The sequence below is a fragment of the Mesitornis unicolor genome, unplaced genomic scaffold, assembly GCF_000695765.1.
Source record: "Mesitornis unicolor isolate BGI_N332 unplaced genomic scaffold, ASM69576v1 scaffold13351, whole genome shotgun sequence".
Taxonomy (NCBI): domain Eukaryota; kingdom Metazoa; phylum Chordata; class Aves; order Mesitornithiformes; family Mesitornithidae; genus Mesitornis; species Mesitornis unicolor.
This window is the reverse complement of record NW_010165878.1, coordinates 4,163-26,608: the sequence shown is the minus strand read 5'-3', so window position 1 is coordinate 26,608 and position 22,446 is coordinate 4,163. Positions and strand designations below refer to the sequence as shown.

Genomic DNA, 22,446 nt, shown 5'->3' with positions numbered 1-22,446 from the left:
GATCTTTTTTTTTTTTTAAATACACTTTGCAGTTATCTCATGAGGTACTTTCCAAGGCTTTACATATCAGCAGGAGTCTAAAAAGCACCAGTTGAATAGCATTGGTTTAAGGCATTCTTACCACAAGAACTGCAAAGCACTTATTAAACATAAATCACCATCAATTTAGAAGGCAGAGAGTGAGGACAACACAAGGAGTCTTTCTTTTGTCTCACAATCCTAAGCACAGGTTTTGGCTACTCTGGAGAGAGAATTGTCCACCTCTTCCCTGGGCCTCAGCATGTGTTGGTCTTCTGAAAGTTTAGGGATGAAGCGCTAGGTGTCCTGCTGCTGCCCATTTATACCCGTATGTTTTGAGGTTTATATAAGAGCATAGGTGTTGCTACATATACTCTAGGATCCAAACTCATCCTGTACTATTCCTGAAGTGCTGGACTGCAGCAAGTTACTTGTTTTTCCCTCACCTTGTTTTACCTAGCATATCTGTATGCAATCTCTACAGGTGTCAGAAAGTAATGTGGTAATCAGTGCATGTTAGTTCATGCAATCATATGGGAAGAGAAAGAGAGAAATATCTTTAAGTTGTTAAGGCATACCTTACATGAAGGTGTCTCTGCAGTTCTGACCACCCATTTAATAAAGGTCACTGAACTAGTTTGCCACTCAGCCATAGGAGTTCATTGCCCAGGCTATTAACGTAGAATCAATAGCAACCCCAGGCAGAAGGGAGAAGAGAAAACCTATAACCTCTTCAGGTGCTATATCTGCATTTGACGGGAACTATGCAAGAGTATTATGTCCATGCTGTGTTATGGATGGCCTCAAGACCATAATATTTCTATTGTGATGCTAAAAGCCTGGTGTCAGAAGACCATCCCTTAGACCATACCTAAGCATGATAGATGCCTAAGATCACTTTGTAGGCATGCTTGGCAAACTGGCATTATGTTCTGGAGATGGTGCTCTGAGCTCAACAGAAGGCAGAAGGGTATGGTATTTCCATGAGCCTACTTTTCAAATCACATAACCGAATAAATGCAAGGTAGGTGAGTTTAAGGGTTCATCTGAGGCATTCTCACACACACAAGGCTGTACTGTAGGTCAACAGTTCAAAGCTCTGAGCAGATGTAACAACACTGAACTCGTTGCTGTAGCAGACCTTCCAAGGACCAAATGAAGGTAATTTGGTAGTCAAGGAACAATGAGAGATAAACAAAGTAGTTTCTACATAGTTTCTAGTTTTTGACCTACTCCCAACTTCGAACATTGCTCACTTCCCTAAGAGCAGAAACCCAAACCCTTCTTTTCCAAAAAGAGACAAGGAAAAGAAACAGGAATTAAGGCTGCAGCCCAATCCAGATGGTCCAAACTACGTGGATTAACCCTGTTCTCTTCTCTCCCTTCAACACACCAAGTCCTCTCCAGCATTTGCCATACTAAGTGAACAGAAGATCCGTGGCCTCATAGGTACTGTTTAGATTTTCTAAAGACTCCAGTAAACAATGATGTATTGTTATGCAAAGATATCTTTTTCTAGCTTTTCTCTGCAGACATACTTACTAGAAATTCATTATAAAAACAAATAAATGAATCAGAGATTTTATTTAAATATAATATCTTGATCTCACAATGACGTGACTTTTATTGGTCATTATGTTAATTAGCACAAAACCAATTCCTTCAGTCAAACTATTTAATATAATTATTTTAAAGAAGATTAAAAACATCATTTTGGAAAAATAAAATCTTGTATGTGGTTTTTTTTTAGCTTACTCAAAGACAGAGTTCTGTAATAAAGGAAACCCCCATTTTGTTCCAATTTGTTATGTTCAGCTATAGCTCTGTTTATAGACAGCCTCTGATAAAAATGACATTGTTTACAGGATTTAAAGAATGTTTTCCCCATGTCAGTTTTACCTATCAATTGCAAATAGACAACTGAAAGTAACAGTTAATAATTGCAGGAGTAATTCTTGGTCAAGTATAACTACCAAAGCAGTAAGACTTTCATTATCCCCAGAGAATGCAACGCAATCGTGCTTAGAGACAGCAAGGCTTCCTTAACTGAATAAACACTTGGGCTCTTCAATTTTCCTAAAAATCGAGTTCATTATCTTCATCTATAGATGCTGCTTATAAAGATAGATAACTATTATTACTCCCATTTTGCAGAAAGGTTAACTGAGATCACGAATTCCTCAAAGTCCAGCTTCAGTGGAACGTTGGACAAAACCTAATACAAGCCATCATTGCTTCTCTCAAAGTAGGTGAATTTTTAAAACATTCTGAAAAGGTAAAGTTAGAGGAATAACAGCAGGCTTGATATGCTTCAGCTCTTAAAGTTATGTGGTACTTTAATGCTTAATTCAAGCTAAACATTAAGGTCATTAGAAGAATCTGTTGAAAAAACTGTTATGAAGCAGCAAACGGAGTGTTGTGCCTATCAAGCTATTACCCTTAACTGTTTCAGATGTAACATTAACTGGATTGGAATAAGCAGAGTGGAAAAAACTCTTGCTTAATTGGCATTTGAAAGTCAAAGGCCGTAGCTCTAAAAGGAAATATATTGCTTGGATTCCAGAGGACTAGACAAAAATATGAAAAAAGAACAATTAAGACTGAAGTCCTAGGGTACTTCTATTGACACTTTTTTTTTGAGAAATTCAAATAGTACACACTAAATTAGATTTGATTTCTGGCAAATTATGCTTTGATACTGCATTCAGCAAGCGCTGGCTTCAATCAATGTCACGCTAAAGCTCTGTTATGCTAATAGCTGCTTGTGAGGCTGAGTGGGATGATATGGAAATCAGATGGTTGAACATGAATAGAAAGCATAGGCCATGTACGAGGGGGCTTTGAGATGAGGGGATGGGGGGACCCAGAGGTTAATCACATCATGTTCAGAACTGTTTTTACAGCACAGAACAGTACTCTGCTGCAAGAATTAAAGTGGAGGTAGAAAAGCATGAGCAGCAGTGAACATTAGTTATGTTGTTCAAAATGGGAAGAGTGCAGTCTGTTGCACTCTTTCTAGATGTCATTTTATGCATGACTGAATGGATCTTTTATTCTATTAATAAATGTATATGAAGGTAGTCTAAGCTCAAGTGTTGAAGTGCTTCAGAAAAAAAAAAGAAACAAATACTGCAAATTATTTCAAAAGGATTTCTCAACTCTTCTCCAATCTTAACAGTTAGCAGAATCTCTAAGCTGATGGGATGGATTGCATTACTTTCTTTTGCATTACTGTTACTGAATACTCAAGGTTACGCTGAGTCACCAGAAGCTGATAAAGGTTTAGTGAAGCTTGACTGAAACAGTGAGTTCATCCCTCTTAGGAGAACTCTGGTCACCTGATAAGAAATGTGGCAGAAGACTCAGAAGGGGAGAGGAAAAGTACCATAGGAAAATGTTAATTTATAGCAAAAAGTACACTGCTCCCACTTCAAGTACTAGCAACATTTTCTTCCAGTGACACAGTTTTCTAAGCTGATCTTGTTATTCGTGGTTCACATTGAATTCAATGATCCTAAGGGAATTTTATTATCATTACTTCCTCACAGCATCTCTCTCAGCCCACATGCTCTTGGGTGCGTACACTATATTGCTGTGATTTCAATTAAAAGTAGATACTGTAGTAAATTTCAGTCCAGTATTGCTACTGCAAGCAGAAATGGAATTGTAACCACAGCAACTAATGTCACTGGGATTTTTGTTGTTATTGTTTGGGTTTTCCTAAACATCCTCAATTACCTAAGGCTGCCACTATGAGACCAAACTTATTTTACATAATCCAAACAATTTTCAGATAATGAAAACTTTAAAATCTTTTCATTACATGTACTTAGATAAAATACCTTCACATACTATGGCATATGAGGCTACATTCAAAGCTCATTGAAGTCGACAGGAATTATTCTATTGGCTTATGTGGTCTTTGGATCAGACTCATTGAAAAAATAACATATGACAGGAAGAGTGACAGCAACAAATTTTAAAGGGATTAAATTACAAATTTGACAATCTTTAATTACAACTAATTTCAGCTGATAGTGAACTGCAAATGAAATTCATAGTGAAGATTACTTAGGCAAGCTAAAGTAAAAAAAAAAAATAGTGCTCCATTTTAATCTGGAATTGTTTACTATCCATAAACATATTTCTGTTATTGGTAAGGGGAAAGATGCTGACTTGCAAATGTTCTAAGCAAAACTCAGATAATGCTCACTGACAAAGGAAAATGCTTTGAGGAACAAGCTGAAACACACTGTACGGTAAAGCACCAAGATTCTTTAAGACTCAGTTCTGCTTCCAGCAGGGAACAGACAGCAGACCAACCTAATAGTCCCATCTACAGTATTCTTCAGCATTGTACATTTGCAGCAATAAATTAATTTCATAATAATCAATTAAACAATCAAAGTTACACCTGGTACAATACTCAGTAGCTCTGCCTAGAAGCAAAAGAGTCAGGGTGATAAGATAATGACACCTTCCTCAAATTGTCTTCCGACTTCTGGAACCCCATCAACATCACAATCTTCATTTGCAAAGCCCTCAAAGACTTGAAACTGGATATCTCAATGTTTCTCTCAACCCCTTACCACAAGGGCAATATTCATGTGGCCCCTTCAGCTGGTCTTCAACATATGTGGGTACTTTAAGAGATCAAACTTAAGAGATCAAGACTTCCAGTCTTCCCCAATACAGATCAAGACTTGCCTGTAAGACATTTACATGGAGGACAGCAGAAGCCCAAGAGCTCCAGCTGAAGTATTATGTATTTTTAAAAGGGAGTTAACACTTGACATCATCTATGTAGTAGGACCACTTATCCGTAGGATTGCTTTGCTGGTTCCGGATACTGGCTTAGATGACAGTTGAAGGCACTACAGGAATCCTTAAAAGAAAATAATGATCCCCCACCTTCGTGAGTCATTGGTTAAATTTGTCAAAAAGGTCTGGTACATAATGGTCTTTTGGATACTTTTGTCACACAAACATAAAAGAAAACTGTAAGACCCTACTTATATACCTTGCTGTAACAACATTTGTTCTTTGCATTGATTGAGCTGCCAAAAAGTGCATATATGAAAGTCCAGAAATTTTGAAAGATGCTTTGCAAGGCTATTATTGCTGACGGAATAAATAGAGGAAAACAGAAAATATTTCCAATCTCAAACACCAGAAACCTGAGCTGAGCCAGCAACTCTTTCCTCAGAAGTTCAGAACTTCTTAATGGGTACCAAAAGTTGTGTGGTTCTTAGCACACAAAGTTATTCATGCACTATTAGCTATGACTAATGATAATTCAAGGGTGTAGCCTCTGACACAGGAATGATTACAGACGCCTGAGCGGATGACAACTTAAGTCTATTACTAATCCAGATATTTCTTATAAGGGATAAACTAATGGAAGTTTAGGATGATCAATTTTTTTAAAGTTAAAAGATGTCCGAATTTTATGGTGTGCTCCAGTGATTAGGTGTGTTCACAGACAGGGAAGGAAGTAACTTTTTAGCATGCTAGTTTCAAGTGAGTTGCCTGGGAAATGAGTTTCCTTTTTTTCTCTGCCATAAGTATGTTAGCATAGGAATTTACAGCTATTCTGTATGAGTGCAGTTGGACTTTGAAAAAAATGCATGTATCTCATATTTGGGACATTTTGGTTTTTCTTCAACTAAGTTATCTTCCTTGTTGATTTAGAATGTTCTCTTTCTTCCATGATTTCCTTTTCTGGTGGATGGTTCTGTCAATAAAAACAAGGAATGGGTACGTTGTGGGCATAACAAGTGATTCACAAAGTCCCTCACTAGACCTGTGATATTATTTTAAAATGACACATGTGGAGGTGGCAAAACAAGTACTTGGTTCGGATTCTTCTGAAAAGCAGCTTCCCATAACCTAGGGGAGTAATTATAGCCCGCAGCTCAGATAGCATCTTTAACATTAACACTGCTTCAGAATTAATTCACATGTGTCCTGTACCAATAGATCAAATACACTAAACTCAAACAGGGGAGAAGCAGGGAGAACTTTTAGTAGGTTGAATGAAAGGAAGCACTAGGCAAGAGGAATCAGGCTACAGTGGGGCAGAGGTAGAGAGCAGGGGGAAGTGAGGTCTCAGCAAGATTATTATTAGGACCAGTTCTGCTATAAGTGTGCTTTACACTGCTCCTGTCTCAGAGAAAGTGAGAAATTCCTTTTGTTTTGTTTTGTTTGCTGTTTCCAGATAAGCCATGTAAAAACATAACTGTGTGAAAAAATCACACTTCAATCATTTGAGAATGCTAAACCTTCCTTCATGCCTGGACTAATTGATCTAATCTTAAATTTAAATTCAGTTTCTGAATTTCACATATAACAACATTTTTGTCCTTCAGTTGTTCTGAAACACTGAAGCAGGTAATCTCCGAAAGCATGGAAGCATTATTTCTTTCTTTGCAAGACGTGAAAGAAATCTAGAGATTCAATAAATAAACAATGCTAGCTGTCCTATAAATTTTGACACATAAAATCTCTCTTTTATCCCTGCATGACCCAAAAGAAAGAAGTGGGGTAAATTTGTATGGTGAAAAAAAAGAGATGTAAGATAAAGAATAATTAAAAAGAAGGTTTTGTTTATATTCAGTGTTTCCTTGCCAATTCTAATTAACTTAACAGTCAAATCTGCCTTTATCATTTTTATAAGAAAAGTTAAAGCACAAAAAAATTAAAAATACTGTCAAGAACTTGTTCTTTCTTCTTACCTAGCAATAATGTCAATAAAACAAAACTATGAGAATAATTGTAAGAAAATCCAACTCGGTCTCCTTCATAGCAGAAAAAAGAGGCATCTACTTTTCAATCCCCTCAACTACCATTTCCAGTACTCTGAGTTAATCAGATGCACCTTTCCTGATCCCCTACTCTTTGTTTTACAGTACATTTAAACATTTAGTTTAAATATCCGGTCTGAATTTCATCTCAACATTAGACTGGAGCCTGTTGTCATTTAATCATACATCGCTATTTTATTGTATCTTGTCCAATCATCTCTTTTAAGTGGCCTCTGCACCTTAGAGATGCTCCTGGAAAATCCCTTCTAGGAAATCCTTCACTTAATTTTGATGCACAGAAAGTGAAGTAACACTGATTCTGTCTGTCCAATATCTTACATTGCTCAGAACTTTCTCTACTCTAGACAAGGCTTTTAATTTTTTTCTTTTCTCCTCAAGTGTCTGAGATTCAGGACATACCTTTGCCTACATCAAATAGAAAAGATGTCCTTTCCTAAAATCCTTACACTTTAACCCACTTGCTAATGTAAATGTACCACTAGGGGATGGCTGTTGCTAGTATACCTCCTATGAGTTTAGCCCACAAAACAAATTATGCCAATAAAAAGACATGTAATCTGCCATGATTCCTTTTGTCATGGGAGATAGCAGGAGGGTTTGCAGCTAATACATTTAAAGAAGAAAAGCATACCACTTGCTGATATAGTAAGATTTCATCAAAATAATGAGCGTAATCTTGTTATCCCCTTCAAAAAACCCATGAATTCAGACGCTGAAGAGAAGAGCTAAGGAGATCATGGGAAGAGTAAAGAACCTAGATAGACTAATATGCTGCCTCTATAGTGAGAAAGATGACAAGTTCCTGTTTTTTTTAGCCTTGAGAGGAGATATTCTGCTCAATTTGGGTCACTGTAAAGTGAAGAGAGGAAAATGAGTGAGGAAATAAAAAGCATTGATCGGCAATGCTAGCAGCATTCAAGGAATGGGACAGACTGTAGCTTTGCCGTTGAATAATACCAAGATCATACTCCAACTACAGTATGGCTAGCAGCAATTGAGCAAAGAAGGGTGTCCTGGTTTTTCTGTTATTGAATTGTAGAATTCTCTCTTAGTGCTTAAGCCAGAGCTAGATTTTTGAGGAAACTGCAGTGTTCACTGCTAAGGTTATTGTTTTCAATCTTGCCAGCAGATATTTATGTTTTTCAAGGATTTGGCTGCACCTGTGGTTATAGTTTTTTTCTTCTCTCTGCAAAAGAGAAAGCAGGGGTGAAGTGAAAACCTGAGACTCTCTGGGACAGATGACTCAGGACAGATGAACTGGGCATGATCCGGGCTGACAAATAAAGATGTATTCTATCCCACAGACACCACACTCACTATAAACTGGGGAATTTGCAAGGGGATGACTCCTTCCTCCTTCTTCTTCACCCCTTTGACCCCTTCCCTTCTCCTTCACGATGGCAGTCCATCTCAGTTCCTGAGGCTTACCCCTCCCTTCTCACGTTTTCATTGGTGTACGGCCTGTGGCTGCTGTTTGTGAGCTGACTTTGATTGCTTTATTATCATTGCTCCTATTCTTATTACAACTAATTGGCATTATTATTATTTAGTTTGGTTTGTTTTAGCTATTAAATAGTCTGTTTCTCAACTGATGAGTTCTTTACTTTCAATTTCCTGATCGTCTCCCCCACCTTACTGCGCAGGGAGGAGGGAAAGTGAGCATATGCTGCATGGTGTTTAGCTGTATGCTAGGTTAAACCACTACAGAGGCAAAGGGAAAAGTGAATAGATTAATGTATTCATTGACAGGAAGTTAGGAAAAGTAAGTGATTTCTTCTTTTAGAAAAAGGAAGGGAAAAGTTTAGGGGGGATCAACATATCAAAAGACTTTTTCATACACTAATCTTTACTTATAAAAAGAATCAGAATCCACTGAAGTAAGAAAACAATTCCCACTGATTTGAGCATGCTTCAGGAAAATTAAAAAGACTTACACATTAAACTTCTTAAAACTTTTCCAAGCTAAATTTCAGAGGAAAAAAAATGGCCCTTGATCACTTCTGCACTTGCAGTAACTCAGTTTTCGCCACATGAAACAGCATGAGTACTGGCACATACTTGGTATTATAGTGGAATGAGCCAGGATGTCACAATTTGATGTGCTAAAGCTTTAAGTACATACACTGCCATCTTTCCTCTATCAGATTTTCTGTGTTTCTGTGCTGACTATTACCTAGCACACCCAAGAAGGCCTGGAGCAACTGGAAATGAAGCCAACTTTTGTGGACCAGCACTTAAAACTCTTTGTGGTTAATGTGCTGAGTGGCCACTTGCAGAGCCGTTCTGGCCCATATTTTCAAATGTTGTATTTCTATGATATCTAAAGTTATTATAGGATTCAAGTTTATGTTCAGCTAGTGGACTTTAGCCAAAATAGAAATGCTAAGGACTTTAGGATTTTTAGACTGGTCTTTAAAAGGCCAAGAAATGTCAGTACCAGTCAGCTTCATATTTTCATCTCTTACTGTATACAAAGAAATCAGAATTTTATTCTGTGGTAACCTTTTCTCTTCAATCTGAAGAATTTGCCTACTTTTAAACAAGAATGATGCATTATTATTTCACTTAAGGAAGAAACAAATCCAAAAAGTCCAACATCCACTGGTGCCCTTACCCTCTTCTGAAAATTACTATAGGTGGTAGCAGCGGGAAGACAGGCAACATACTACACTTTGAGATGGATTTGAGATTTGTGCCACTGAAAGATAGCACTGTAGTGCCAAGCATGATCTCACCTCCTTGGTCACACAATGATCACCATTACTGATATTTTATAAATCCCCAGTGTCTCAAGTGAAGGTAATATATTCATGAATATACTAAAATCAAAAGCATTCATCCTATATAAACTTTCCCTGCAAGAGTCAGAATGGAGAGGAATCGAGAGATCTTTCTCACTTACAATCTGAACCATCTGAACAACATAATTTCTAGACACAGCACCTAATACAACTTTGCCTAAAATACAGCCCCTTTCTATGTTATGTTTCATGCTGCATCACTCTTAATAGACCATTAAGTCGTCCCAGGCTGATTTATGTAATGAAAACTTCCCAGAGCAGAGTGAAATGCATTATACAGTCACATTGCACTTACATGTGAATTGACTGCATTTAATTAATATGACATCTGGAAAATTCATGGAAGATGTTTTATCTGTATCTCTCTTCTCCACCATTGTAAGGAAGTGAAGTTTTTGTAACTTGGTTGGTGTCCCTTTACTTTCTTAGTTAATTCCAAATACTTAATTTCTAAGTAACAGAAGTATCTAGCTATTTGCTGCATGTTGCTTCTTTCTGGAAAGATGAGTCATAGCATATGACAATTAATTAAGTAAATTTGGATAACTGCAAGGCAAATGAAATGCAAAGAACTGTAGTCTCACTTGGACATAGTTGAAATTAATTTGAAAAGTGAATACTCTCTCATTTGAATGACTTCTTGGATGATTAGTAGAAAGATATCTGAAACATCAGACAGATCTTCATGGATCTTCTATTTGAACTTTAGCTCCTTTGACTCAAAGCAACTGCTTTTGAAAAGAGGGTCAGTGTTACTTTCACTAGTATCATATGAAGCTTTCAGGCTCCTTCCAACCTTTGTGCTTCTTTTAGCAACTATTCTCCTATCCAGCTGCCATAAGAAATACAGCAGAATGCAAAAGTGAGAAAATACTAACTTGCTCATCTGGAAAATCCACCTAATGAGTGAAGTAACGATAGAAATGATCTAAATAGGGATAAATATTTTGTTTTCTAAACCCATCTGTTGTAATTCCTGTCAGAAATCTTTTCAAAAGGTTATAAATAAAAAACATCTATTCTAGAAATGGGCAACACATTTATTTCTAGCAGCAAATCCAAACAAGATAAATAATCTGGCATAGAGCTGTTAAATTCACCAGCTGCCATCCACCTCGGGTAGAACCATATCTCATTTTGTATATGTAGTATATACCATATGTTAATAACTGCTTGAACCAAACTCGGTCATTGGTAACCCCACACCTGAATTTTCCACTTAAGCTGAAATTTAAATAAAAATATGACAACAACAGTATAAAAATATTTGAAACAGGCAAAACCTGAATAGAAAATAAAAATGATTTGGTTTGCAACAAGAATTGCAATCCTGGAACATTGAAAATACATTTCTCTATTCTTTAGTGACAAGCCATTGAAAGAAAATGGTTCGGTCTTGTTTAAAACACAATAAAGACAAAACATGTCTGCTTCGTACTGGATGTAGTGATGAAAGGTAGAGGTACCTAGATAATTCTCAGGTGTCACTAAAGATTATAAACTTTTAAACTGCTTCCCTGTGGTTTAACGTATACATAAATATATACACATACTTCAGTTTAAATGCCACCCTCCTAGAGAGCTGTGAGCTTAATAACATTAAGTAGAGTTTGCTTTAGCTTGCTTTCTGTAAGGAGAGGTATTTTTGCTCTGCATTCCAGTTAACTTCCTGAACATGAAAAATGCTACAAGATTTGACTCACCATTCTTGTCAAATGATAATTTTAACATAAGATCACTTAGGCTTCTTGGAGTGGAACTGGTGGTGGAAGCTATTTTGTTTTGCCATACTAGGCTTTAAATTCTTAAAAAATAGGACAGGTATAGCCAAATGCTTTGACTGCTCTTGGATGAAACAGAGATATGAACCATAAAAATCAGTTTCATTTCAAGTCCTTAAGAAAAAAAAAAATAAATCAAACACTATCATAAGGACAGTATTGCATTTTCTACAGGTACAAGACCAGATAAAAGTGATCTACAGAAACTGCATATACATAGCAATCACTACATACAGACTTGTATGGAAATTCTATGTGTTAAATACCTTTGGGGTTAGACTTATTTAATTAACAATGTTTTCACAATTCACAAAAAAAATTACCAAACTAAATGATTTGATAGAGACTATATGCCCATATAATTATTTTAAGATCAACAATTCTAATTTATGCTTCCTGAATAAATCATATTAAAGTAGATTTTTTTTGTACCAGAAGTACACATGCAACAAAATAAAATAGCATAGGCATGGAATAAGCCAAATTGACCTCAGCGTGGTCACACAAGGGGATCATATACCTGGACAAAGTAACTTGAGACTAAGAGCTTCTGTATAAGCTTTGGAGATGGAATCATGGATGACTCAATGGCCTGAAAAGTCTTAAAAAAGAATCAGTGTTCTGAAATGAGACACTACCAACACTGCTGAAACCTGTCATTTTCCTGTGAATCTCCAGTCATCTATTTTATGTGGTTTACCAGAGCCTTAAACAGTCTCTACTTTGTGAATTTTTCTCCTTGCCTTTCTTTTAAGGGTGAGTAAAGTGAGAAGAATATCTAGAAGTAAAATACTTTTAATCTTGTAGCATTTTCTTAGTGAATGAAGAAGCAGCCATAACCCTTACCTAACAACATGAGAGATTTACATTAAAAGTATAATTAATTCATACTATATTCTCTAAGCAAAGGAAAATTTTCTTACTAATTTCTTGAGAACTATGGTAATACCAAAGTAATACAGCAGTGATTGAAGTTTAAAGCTCGCTATCAAAATCCCAGATGGAGAACAGTGAATTTCTATTCTGCATGCAGAATTCACCAGGGGTGGATAAGCCATGCTGTGACTGCAGAGGCACTTGGTGTGGCTCTACATAAACTAGTTCAAGCAAGTTAATAAGCAAGGATGACAATAGTTTTGGTAACAGAGGCCTAACCGGTATTTTATCTTTAAACTATCCCAACCTTTCTTCCGCCAAACTCATTACAGTGAAGAGCTCAGACAAGTTCAGACTCACAAACTTCAGTCAAACACGTATCTAACAAAAATCCCTCAGCAATCTCCATGAACACCAATACTGACTTTTCACACTTATCCAAAGAAATCTAAAAGATACATCTAAACACAAACTACATAAATCAGAGGACTAGTGCAACTGGTTAAATTATTTATAAAATCCACATAGGCACAGAGTAAACATCCGTGAAAGAAAATTAAATAATATGTTCAGGGTATTTCAGAACACCAGAAGTTAATTTCAGCTACAGACAGTTGCAAATTTTTCATTATGCGCAGTTAGATTTTTATAAATTTCCAGAAGTAATTTCAAAGGCATAGGAAACAATCAAATTTTCAGCGTACGAATTAAAAATCCAGAGGTGTCTTCCTCTGGATTTGTCATTCAAAGCAGTCTGCATCCTATACAGTACATTCTAAGATGCACTCCAAGATGACCCAAGGGCAAAGATCAGTGATTAGCTTTCTTGACAAGCACGGAAATCTACTCCATCCCCTCTTCAATATCAGGACTACTTCATTTCAAAACTCTTTGAAAGAGACAAGAAAGACGGGACATGCAAAGCCTGTGCTTTTACTGCTATGCAATAAAAGCATAATGAGCTGATCGTTTAGGGCCTGGTAGAAGCTCACAGAAGTCAATACAATCCTTTCTGTTGATTTCAATGGCTTTTATACCAGGCCCTTTAACAGACTATTAAAAACATCTCAATGAGTGATTTTGGCTCAGTATCACCACACCCACCCCATTTTGTTGATTGGTATTTGTTGGTGATTTGGCAAATGCATTTACACATGACACAGCAGAAAATACGAAGTTCAGAAATAGTACTTTGTCAGTCAAAATCACTTGCCTGGTGTTAGACAGTTAAAACTAGTATGCGCTGACTGCTAAATTCAGCCAGTTAAATGCTGTTGCAAATGAAAGATGAAGCATTGCATGAAGCCATGCTAAAATGGATAGAAGGATGGTTACTTACCAACGGGGCGAGCTGTTGACATTACAATGGTGTAGTGAGAACATAAAAAAGAAATTAAAAAAAGAAAAGAATATCTGTCAGAATGCATGACGTGTAATGTTACCTTCCACTATGGATACTACCATGATTGTTAGCCCCTCAAATGACAGCCTAAGTAAAATGTTTACTGTTGCTACTGTTTAGTCACGTGGCACTATTATCACATTTACTTGAGCATAGCATCTGAACAAGCTGACTGGAACCATTCTTTGAGAAACATTTTTATTATCTTCCCATGCCATCGTCAAGTATCATCGTTAATGCCTGATAAAAGAAAAATTGCATTGCATTAGCACAAACTTTTAGATCCCAATGAACACATCAATTCAATCCGCAGACTGCCAAATGTCATGCCAGTAAATGCAAGGCGTTTGTTTTCTGAGTCAAATACCAAATGGATTTTAAGCATGACCAGTCAGTACAGCAGTAAGGGCTACAGAAAGCCCAGGACGGTTTTTCTCATTTAGTAACAAGCATGAAACCTTATAGCACATTGCTTTTTCCTCACTGACAGTGCTGATGAAAATATAACAAACAGGCTGGAATGGCTGCAGGGATTTCAACCCAGAACCTCCCAAATTACTGTTTAGATAACTTCTACTTCCTAAAAAAAATTACTGCTAAATGATCGACAGGTTAATACTGTTTCAGGTTGATATCAAGATTGAAAGCTGCTGCTGCAACAAGTGATTTCTTGATTATAGCAACAGCCCTTCATTATACTTGTGCTGGGGAACAGGGCTGTCAGTCCCTGTTAATAAAATATAGACATCTCCTTTCAGAAGAGCTGAAAAGTTGGACATAAAATTGACTCCAGGTTGCATCTGTGTAGATGAAACTTCCCTTATTTTAACAGTAGCAGTAGTTACACATTTCTGAACAACAGCATAATCTTTTTTTTTTTCTTTTTTTTTTCTTTTTAAGAAGTTAAACACCTCTGTATGCTTATGTGCAGGTCAGGGTCAAATGTAAGATATACAGATTCAGAGGTAACACAGCATGCATGTATCTTCTTAGTCCTCAACCTTTTTATGGTTTAATCCTTACTTTGGCAGACCCATTTCATTTAACTATTTCAAGCCTCCTGCCTTTTCTCACCCATCATCTGTTTGAAGTCTTTCTGGCTTCTAGTATTGTGGCCATATTCCTTCTTCTACAGAGAGATGAGGAATAAGACTGATACACATCTTTCCAAGAGAGGGCACAATGGCTGAGCCCCAGAATTCAAATTCTGTTGTTGACTGTGACACTGTAACGCAAACTCCCTGACTACATCCATATCTCCTGCTCTATGAAGATGGAGTCATGAATGAGGAAGCTAAGGATTATGCTGTTGTTGCCAGGTTTGCAGCTGTAACTATGTGACACCTGCAAGGACCAAGGCACTTTCAAAGTAAATTTTGAAATGCTATGTGGTTTATCTCCTCTGCATGACAAGTGGTTATGGTAAAAGCAGTTTCAGACAAAACTGGCAAAAGTTTAAGCATTCAGAATTAAGGCTTCCTTTAATTAAAAAGACCGTTGTTTGTGATCCCTTTAAAGTCAATGGGAGTTTGCCCAGCCCTCTGTTTTCAGAAAATTCAGAGTAATAGCCTTCTCCATTGAATTTCTTGGTTTTTCTTATTTTATGTCATATCCTGAACATTTAATATGCTTATAACATCATGTCTTCCTTTGTGTTGGATAAGCACTATGTATTTGACTGTAAATGACAAACTCAGGGGGGAAAATAACCAAGATAATGAAAACTTGCTTTTACTGTAGGAAAATCTATTAAATTATATATATCCTCGGGTTTTTTTCACCTTAATTTCATCAGGTTCAAGCTTCAGTGATTTCAAAGGATTTTTTTTGCTTAGTTCTAGCTATTGTTTATATCACAATTCTGGGCAGCAAATCTGAAAATCTTGCTCCAGTAATGTATACAGTGGACACAGTTCTAGGAGTGTTTAAAGGAAATCGAATTAGTTGCCAGATTTATGGGATAGCACGATTCTGCCTGTGACAAAGGAACAGAGTGAGAGTATTTCTCGAAGTTCCCTGTAGTGACTATTTTTCTCACGTTACAAAATGGAAGAACAATCTCTTATACAAGCACATAGCAGGTAAACCTATTTCTTCAGCTTAAAAGGGGAAGAGCTGCATTATCACTTATTGTCTAAAGCGAACGTTGAGGTAATACTTTAGCAGATGGATTATCACAATACTCCCTTTTCTTTGTTATATACTAACATCTCCCCCCTGCTACAAAGCCACTCGGTGCTTTTTTTCCCTTTGAATTCAGCAAATTAAACTGAACTGTGTCCATGCATTAAATGGATGGAAATGGAAGCTGGCCTCTTGGGTCAGTTGACCCCAGTTCTAATAAAGCAATCCATTGAGACTTTGAACATTTGATTTAATGTGTATGAAAAGAGGAGAACAGATAAAGCTAAAAATGTTTTTATTAACCTTTCACAGCTCTACTGAAAACCGTCGGCATGCACCACTAAACTGTGAAATAGTGTCTGCATGATATCCATTGTGCCAAATTGCTGCTTATCTTTTGGAATGAAGTAATAACTATTATATTCTATTTACTCATATGGAAATATGAGCCTACAAACTTTTTCTCTCCCCATAATCTTTAGTATATCTATATCTGCTGTCACAAAAGACATTTTGGTAACTCATTTTTCTACTGGTTTCAAAACCACCTTACCACATCTAACAGCAGCATGTAAACACTGAGTGGATACTAGAGACCAAGAATATTTTAGGAGAGAATATGTTAGCCTTTACCTTGTAATACTTACTATATTTAATTAAGATTTTCTTTTTCCTTTGGCTAGGGTTTATCTTTCAGATAAAGAGTAACAGCAGAGAATTTAATTATGGCAGAGCTAACCACATAATAATACTATCTGCATTATGTCAGGCATTAATAAACACAGTTACTTATACTTTTTTTACTTCTTAGAGAAAGAAATGTGAATAACAGCGCAAACTGATGGCTCACATATTAAAGTCTATGTCCATGGCTATGTACTGTTTGTTTATGTATATATATGTATCTGTTCTTCAATGAAAACACACTCGAACAGCTCTTTAACCACAGGGAGATCCTATGCTATTGAAATAAATTAAAATTTTGCCTGAGATATCAACAGGACTGGATTTCACCTCTGCTGTAAATCAGTGGAACACCTGCAATTGCAAAGGGTATGTGAAACCCAAACAATGCCAGGTAAAGATGTGGCCCATTTTGTCAGAAAGCAATTTATCTGTATAGGACACGGGCCCTTCCTCCATGGGAACACTCACCTCGTACAGTGAGGGTAGCAGAGGCTTCCACTTTTCCAACTCGATTCTCCGCAATGCATGTGTAGGTTCCTTCATCTGTGCTCATGGCCTTCTTAATGCGCAAAGTGTAGTCATCTTTGATGTCATACCTGTGTTACAGAAAAAGAATGAAAACTATTCCTGTAGACAACTGAAATGAATTAAAACTTTCACCTGGAATATGTCAGTGTGAGTCTATTTTGGAGCCAACTTTAGAAGACAAATTATTATCTAGCATTAGATAATTCCACCAAGCATTAATCTTCATGACATTTTTATTGCACTCTGCATTAGTTAGAAACTTTACATAAAATTAGTATTGCTATGTTCACTCAGTATTAGGGCTTTATTATTAATATCATTCACTTTGTCCTTGATCTAGAGCAATAAGATAAAATTAAGCTATCAGACATCAGTTATCAATACATGACAGCCCAGGTTTATCATGCCTTTAACTGTGTGAATTACACATTTTGCCTTTTTGCTGATTTGGAAATTTCCCTATATATACAATTTTTCCTCTACAGCAGCAATCCCTTAGGGAAACTGTGAGCATGTTGGTAGGATCTGACACTACATGATTACAAACAATAAAAAATATATTTAAGCTCTGGAAGGTGACATTTATTGAAGAGGCACATTAAAGGAGATTTATCAATTTCACAGGAACACTACAAAATGATTCATTAAGGGTGGACAGTAACATTTTCTTTTTCTTAAAAGAAATTGGAAACAATTCAATTATGCTTTGTCTGTTTCTTTGTTTCTACTGTTGTAATAATTCTAAAACTATGAGGATGTATAAAACTTGAAATAATATAAAGTACTTCAGCATGCAGTGAACATTCATTTTCTTACACCTAGAAAAATATTTTCAGTTAAATTGTTATCATCCTGCAGAAGTAATGCTTAACAAACTATTTTATGCTCTGATCCAAGGCTCATTAAAGTCAATGGGAGACTTTATCTTGTATGAAATTTCTTTAGCTCCCAAACCAGGAAAACCGTGGTTTTCAGCATGGATGTTTCACTCTTGAAATGCTCTCCCATAAAATTATTTTCAACATTTCTTCTAGACATAATAAGCCCATGATACTTTAAGTCACCTTGAATCGAGAGTTAGCTTCAGATTCTCATGTATCAGGTAGTGAAATAGGAATATGAAACTAAAGAAAGATCAAGACTTAAGGAGACATCAGTAGTCTTTCTCACTTTCTTATTCATGGCATAACTTCATAAGAACTAATTTACCTTCTCTTTGCTCTACAATAAAGACCTTGAAGCCTTGCTCAGCAAACATGTTGAAATCATATGGAAGAGCACGCTTAAATGTTTTGATGAGTAAGAATGCGATGTAATTAACTACAGGAATGTTGTGAGTTCTATGAGTATTTTAAAATGCTTTAGGAATCTGAAACATTATTTTCTGTGTTCATAATACACATTGCTATACTAGCAATGTATATAATGTATGTAATACATTATAATATAATGTACGTAATATACATTGCTAGTATAGCAATGTGATCCTTTAGTATAGATTTGTAGGGAGAGCACTCTGTGCTAATAGACTTTAAAGCTTCTTGACTCAATCTTATATGTTGAAACATTGAAAGTTCTGTTATGTCTAATTAAGGCTCACAACATCAATTAGAGCATTACTAGCAACTGCAAGAATAAAGAGAAGTAAAGACTTCTTTTCACTGTCACCACATTACAATGCAGCTTCACTCTATATTCAGTAAGTTCATTCTATTCATTAGCAAAAAATAAATTAAAAAGACCAAATTGAGGTTAACCATTCTGTGAGAGATAAACATAAACACACATAACATCCCTTTTGTTAGGGGTTACACTTAATTATATGTATATGCAGTACACCAGGATTAACTAAGAAATAAGAGATATGCCAAGGGGAAGAATAAATAGATGCCATAGCAAAGTTCAGAAACTTTTAAGGACAATTTTTTTGCTAGCGTAGTACCACTGAGGAATGGAAGAAAAGTCATCACACTAGAGAACTTAATAAGCAGTTTCTGGAGCAGTACAGTTCTATTGCAACGACATTCAACATCCACATGCAGTTAAGGCACATTTCTTCTTGACTGCTCACAGATTATGTCATTTTGCATGCTGTGTTGCACTAGTCAACGGCAAATAGAAACCCCTGTTTTCATAAGAGAGGAAAGCCAAATTTTCTCACTTAAAAATCTCAAGAATATGACAACAGTACAATGATGGAGCAGTTATTTGTCTTTGGTGACCACACAGTTGCAGAAAAGAGAAAATGCTTATTTTCTTGACATGAGGTCAGCTCTAGAGGACTAAAAATATAAAGTTGTATTCTGCTCTTGTAAGATGAGAAAACTGAGGTCAGTTGTAATATAAATATGAGTAGGATACAGGCGTCACAGTTATAAAGCTGGGCAACAATTAGCCATTTAATTAATTGCCCCTCTTTTTTTTTTTAAGGACAAACAACATCCTTGTGGTTCACGTACCGCTGCTGAGATAAAACCAGACAGGCAGCAGGACTGCATCTGACTGAGTGGCTGCTTGAACTGGGATGCAGGCAGCCTGGGACAGGGCCCTTCAGTCTGCGGTGCCCTGCAGCTGACTCGCTCCTCTTCATCTTTCTGATGTGCTGGTGTCAGCATGCCAGCCAGCTGCCTTGGAGGCTTCGGCAGCCTTTATGCTTGCACCTGCCAATCATGCAAATTGTGCAAAGACTGCTGGGGGAACGAGCCAGCTGCATGGCATGCCAGGACGTAGAGCGAGGGTACAGCCATCATCTCCCACTTGGGTCATGAAACGGAGGGTGGTGTAAACATGTCACTGTCATGGCCCACTTATCAATTACTTCAAGGAGAGTTCCAGCTCTCCCAGGCTGCTTCTCAACAAGGCCATACTGGATTTTTGGACCACCCTGACAGAACGTGCCATCTAGCAATTAGATTCATACATAGATGGACCCATGGGACATTATAACCATCTGCTGTCCTGGAGTATTGATACGCTGCCCCCCAGTCATCTGTTCTACCGACATTGTCCCCAGAAGTCACTATGGTTCAGTGAAGAGACAGATGAAGCAGGCAGGAAGGAGAAAGGAAGAAAACTGCCTTTTAGCCTGACCCACAGCAGCACAATGAGCTTGTGTGAGAAAGGGACTGTGAAGTAACAAGGAGTGAAGCCTGAATATCTTTTCTGTTTCTTAAGCATCCACCTGTGCATTGTTGAACAGTGTCTTGTCTCCATTCCAGAGCCTCATTTTGCCACAGCAAGATGTTTCCACCTGAGGTTCTGGAGAAGTTCACTCTCCTCTGGATTAGCGCTACTGAACACTTGGGAATCAGGATCAGGGTCTCTCTGACTGCTAATACCAATCACAGAGACAGGTTACCAGACTCATGGATTGATGATGGAAGGGTATAAAATCAGACTGTACTGGTTAAATTGGTCTTTAACATCACCAGTGCACTAAGAAGGCAATCCCTTCAAAATATGTGCAGTGTCAAGAAACACCTTCTGACATATTGCCGAAATATTGCTGACTCCTAGCCAATTAATGCCAACATTCAGCTAAAAACGTAGGGTGTCAGACATCACTTTCACATGTTTATGGTGATCTAATTGATTTTAAGTACTTCTCTATGTTAAACATTTGGAGGTGCTTAACCTTTCAGTTCAGCTCAGGCTTGACCCACCAGACTGAGCTGGGAGAGGTCTTTTAAAGACTTTTTTAAAAGACAGCTAGTCAGCCTGTGCCTAGAGGGAAACCAGCCAGTTTTGGGCAGCATGTTACATAATTTCTGTTGTACAAGTAATAGTTAGAGCAGGTCTGCCTTTAATTAACCGAAAAGGAAGGGGGGGCAGGGGACTGGAAAGGAAGAAAGAAACAGAGAAACAACAAGCAGATGAGAAAACGCTGCTGGTGAGGAAATTCTAATAGAAATTGGGTGATTTTGAGTGAAATCTGGCAGTCTCTGGCACATATGAATGCATTCATTGTTGCTAGTTTTGATTAATGACAGTTGTACAATAGTGTGCTGACAGTCACTGCCATACAGACACTTTTTTTTTTAATATGAAACACTGCTGAAAATGCAACCCAATCAGATTTGGCCCCTGAACAACATGTGCTATCATCACTGTACCGTGAATTGAGATTGATTGGTAACCAGCTGTGACAAAGTGGGAAAAAGAGCCTTGTATTTTTCAAGAAAAGAAAAGAAGAAAAATAAAAAACTGAATTGTGTCAAAACCATTACCATCTGTTCAACCAAATAACAAATAAAACAAAACACATTAACTGTTTTTAAGTATCACAAATTAATGTACTGAGGTTGGATTCATGCATTGGCTTAAGCATCTGAGAATAATCTTGAATTAAACTGTTTTTGTCACAGTTATCATTTTTTCCCCACATTCAATTGTGTATCTGTCCATACTCAGCCACCAATCTTTCATGGCTATCAAATAAAAAAAAAAAGAGAGAGTTTACTGGGATTTAGCAATATGCTTTTTTCCATTTGACATACATTTTACCGAGTGGTTCACAGAGCCCCTAGTTATCCAGATTTTAAAAAAAGTGCATGTAGCTATGTATAAAAATGTATGGATCTCTCTCTTTTGCATGCGCAGGTAGCAAAACTGTGTTTGCAGCTGGAGTCATTACATTTCTAGAGATCCAAGTGGGTCTAACTGGTAATAAAAGGATGCACTTGCTTCAGCTATGTATTTTAAAGTTGTGAGAATGTGTTACTGAATTCAACACATCCAACTCAAAAAGACATATTTCTTGCAAAAGGGAGTTTTGCAAGAGAAAAAAGTCACACCTTAACTGTTTTGAACTGATGGCACTGGTCTCAAAAAATTTACATCAATTTATACCAAGCACCTCTTTTCTTCTAGAATGCTACTGTAAATAAATTTAAAAAGTAAAATAATAGAATCTTTGTATATAGGCTTTCCTTTTTTTTTTTTTTTAAAGATGGCACAGAAATGACTTTGCTCTATTTTTTTAGCCTGTTTGCCAGGCTATTTTGCAAAACATGCACAAAGCTTCAAGATTACTCACAACATCAATGATTAGGGAGCCCAAATAGAGACATGCTACTGGCCAAAACCAGAGTAAACAGGAGGCAGTTAAGGAGGCTTAAGCTTCTGTCTCCACTTCTCTTCTGTGGTGCTGGCACTTCAGCTCCCAGCACAGTGCCACAGCTTTTCACTGGCTCCGAGACTCTCTGTGCCAGATGGAGGGAGTCAGAGAGAAGCTGCAGGGACATAGGAAGTGTGAACTCATTACCTGCTTCAGCCTTGCAAGATCCAGAAGCAGAACAGAGAGCCTCCATTCCCATCAGTGATGCATCCACTCCTACTGCCAGCCACCTTACAAGAAATGTCATTTTTTTTCAATTCCATCCCATGCATTGAAAAGTGGAAGAAGA

The 22,446-nt window shown here is 37.1% G+C and overlaps 1 protein-coding gene across 1 annotated transcript in view; it reads right to left on the bottom strand.

The window, feature by feature from the left end:
- ROBO2 (roundabout, axon guidance receptor, homolog 2 (Drosophila)) overlaps positions 1–17,109 on the bottom strand; it is a gene marked incomplete at its 5' end in the record, with an annotated part of 121,093 nt that extends 103,984 nt beyond the window's left edge. Inside the window, 2 exons of the mRNA XM_010194776.1 lie at positions 13,640–13,651; positions 16,982–17,109. Coding sequence (XP_010193078.1) covers positions 13,640–13,651; positions 16,982–17,109 — 140 coding nt within the window. The remainder of the gene's footprint in view (positions 1–13,639; positions 13,652–16,981) is intronic.
- Between the last annotated feature and the right edge of the window lie 5,337 nt (positions 17,110–22,446).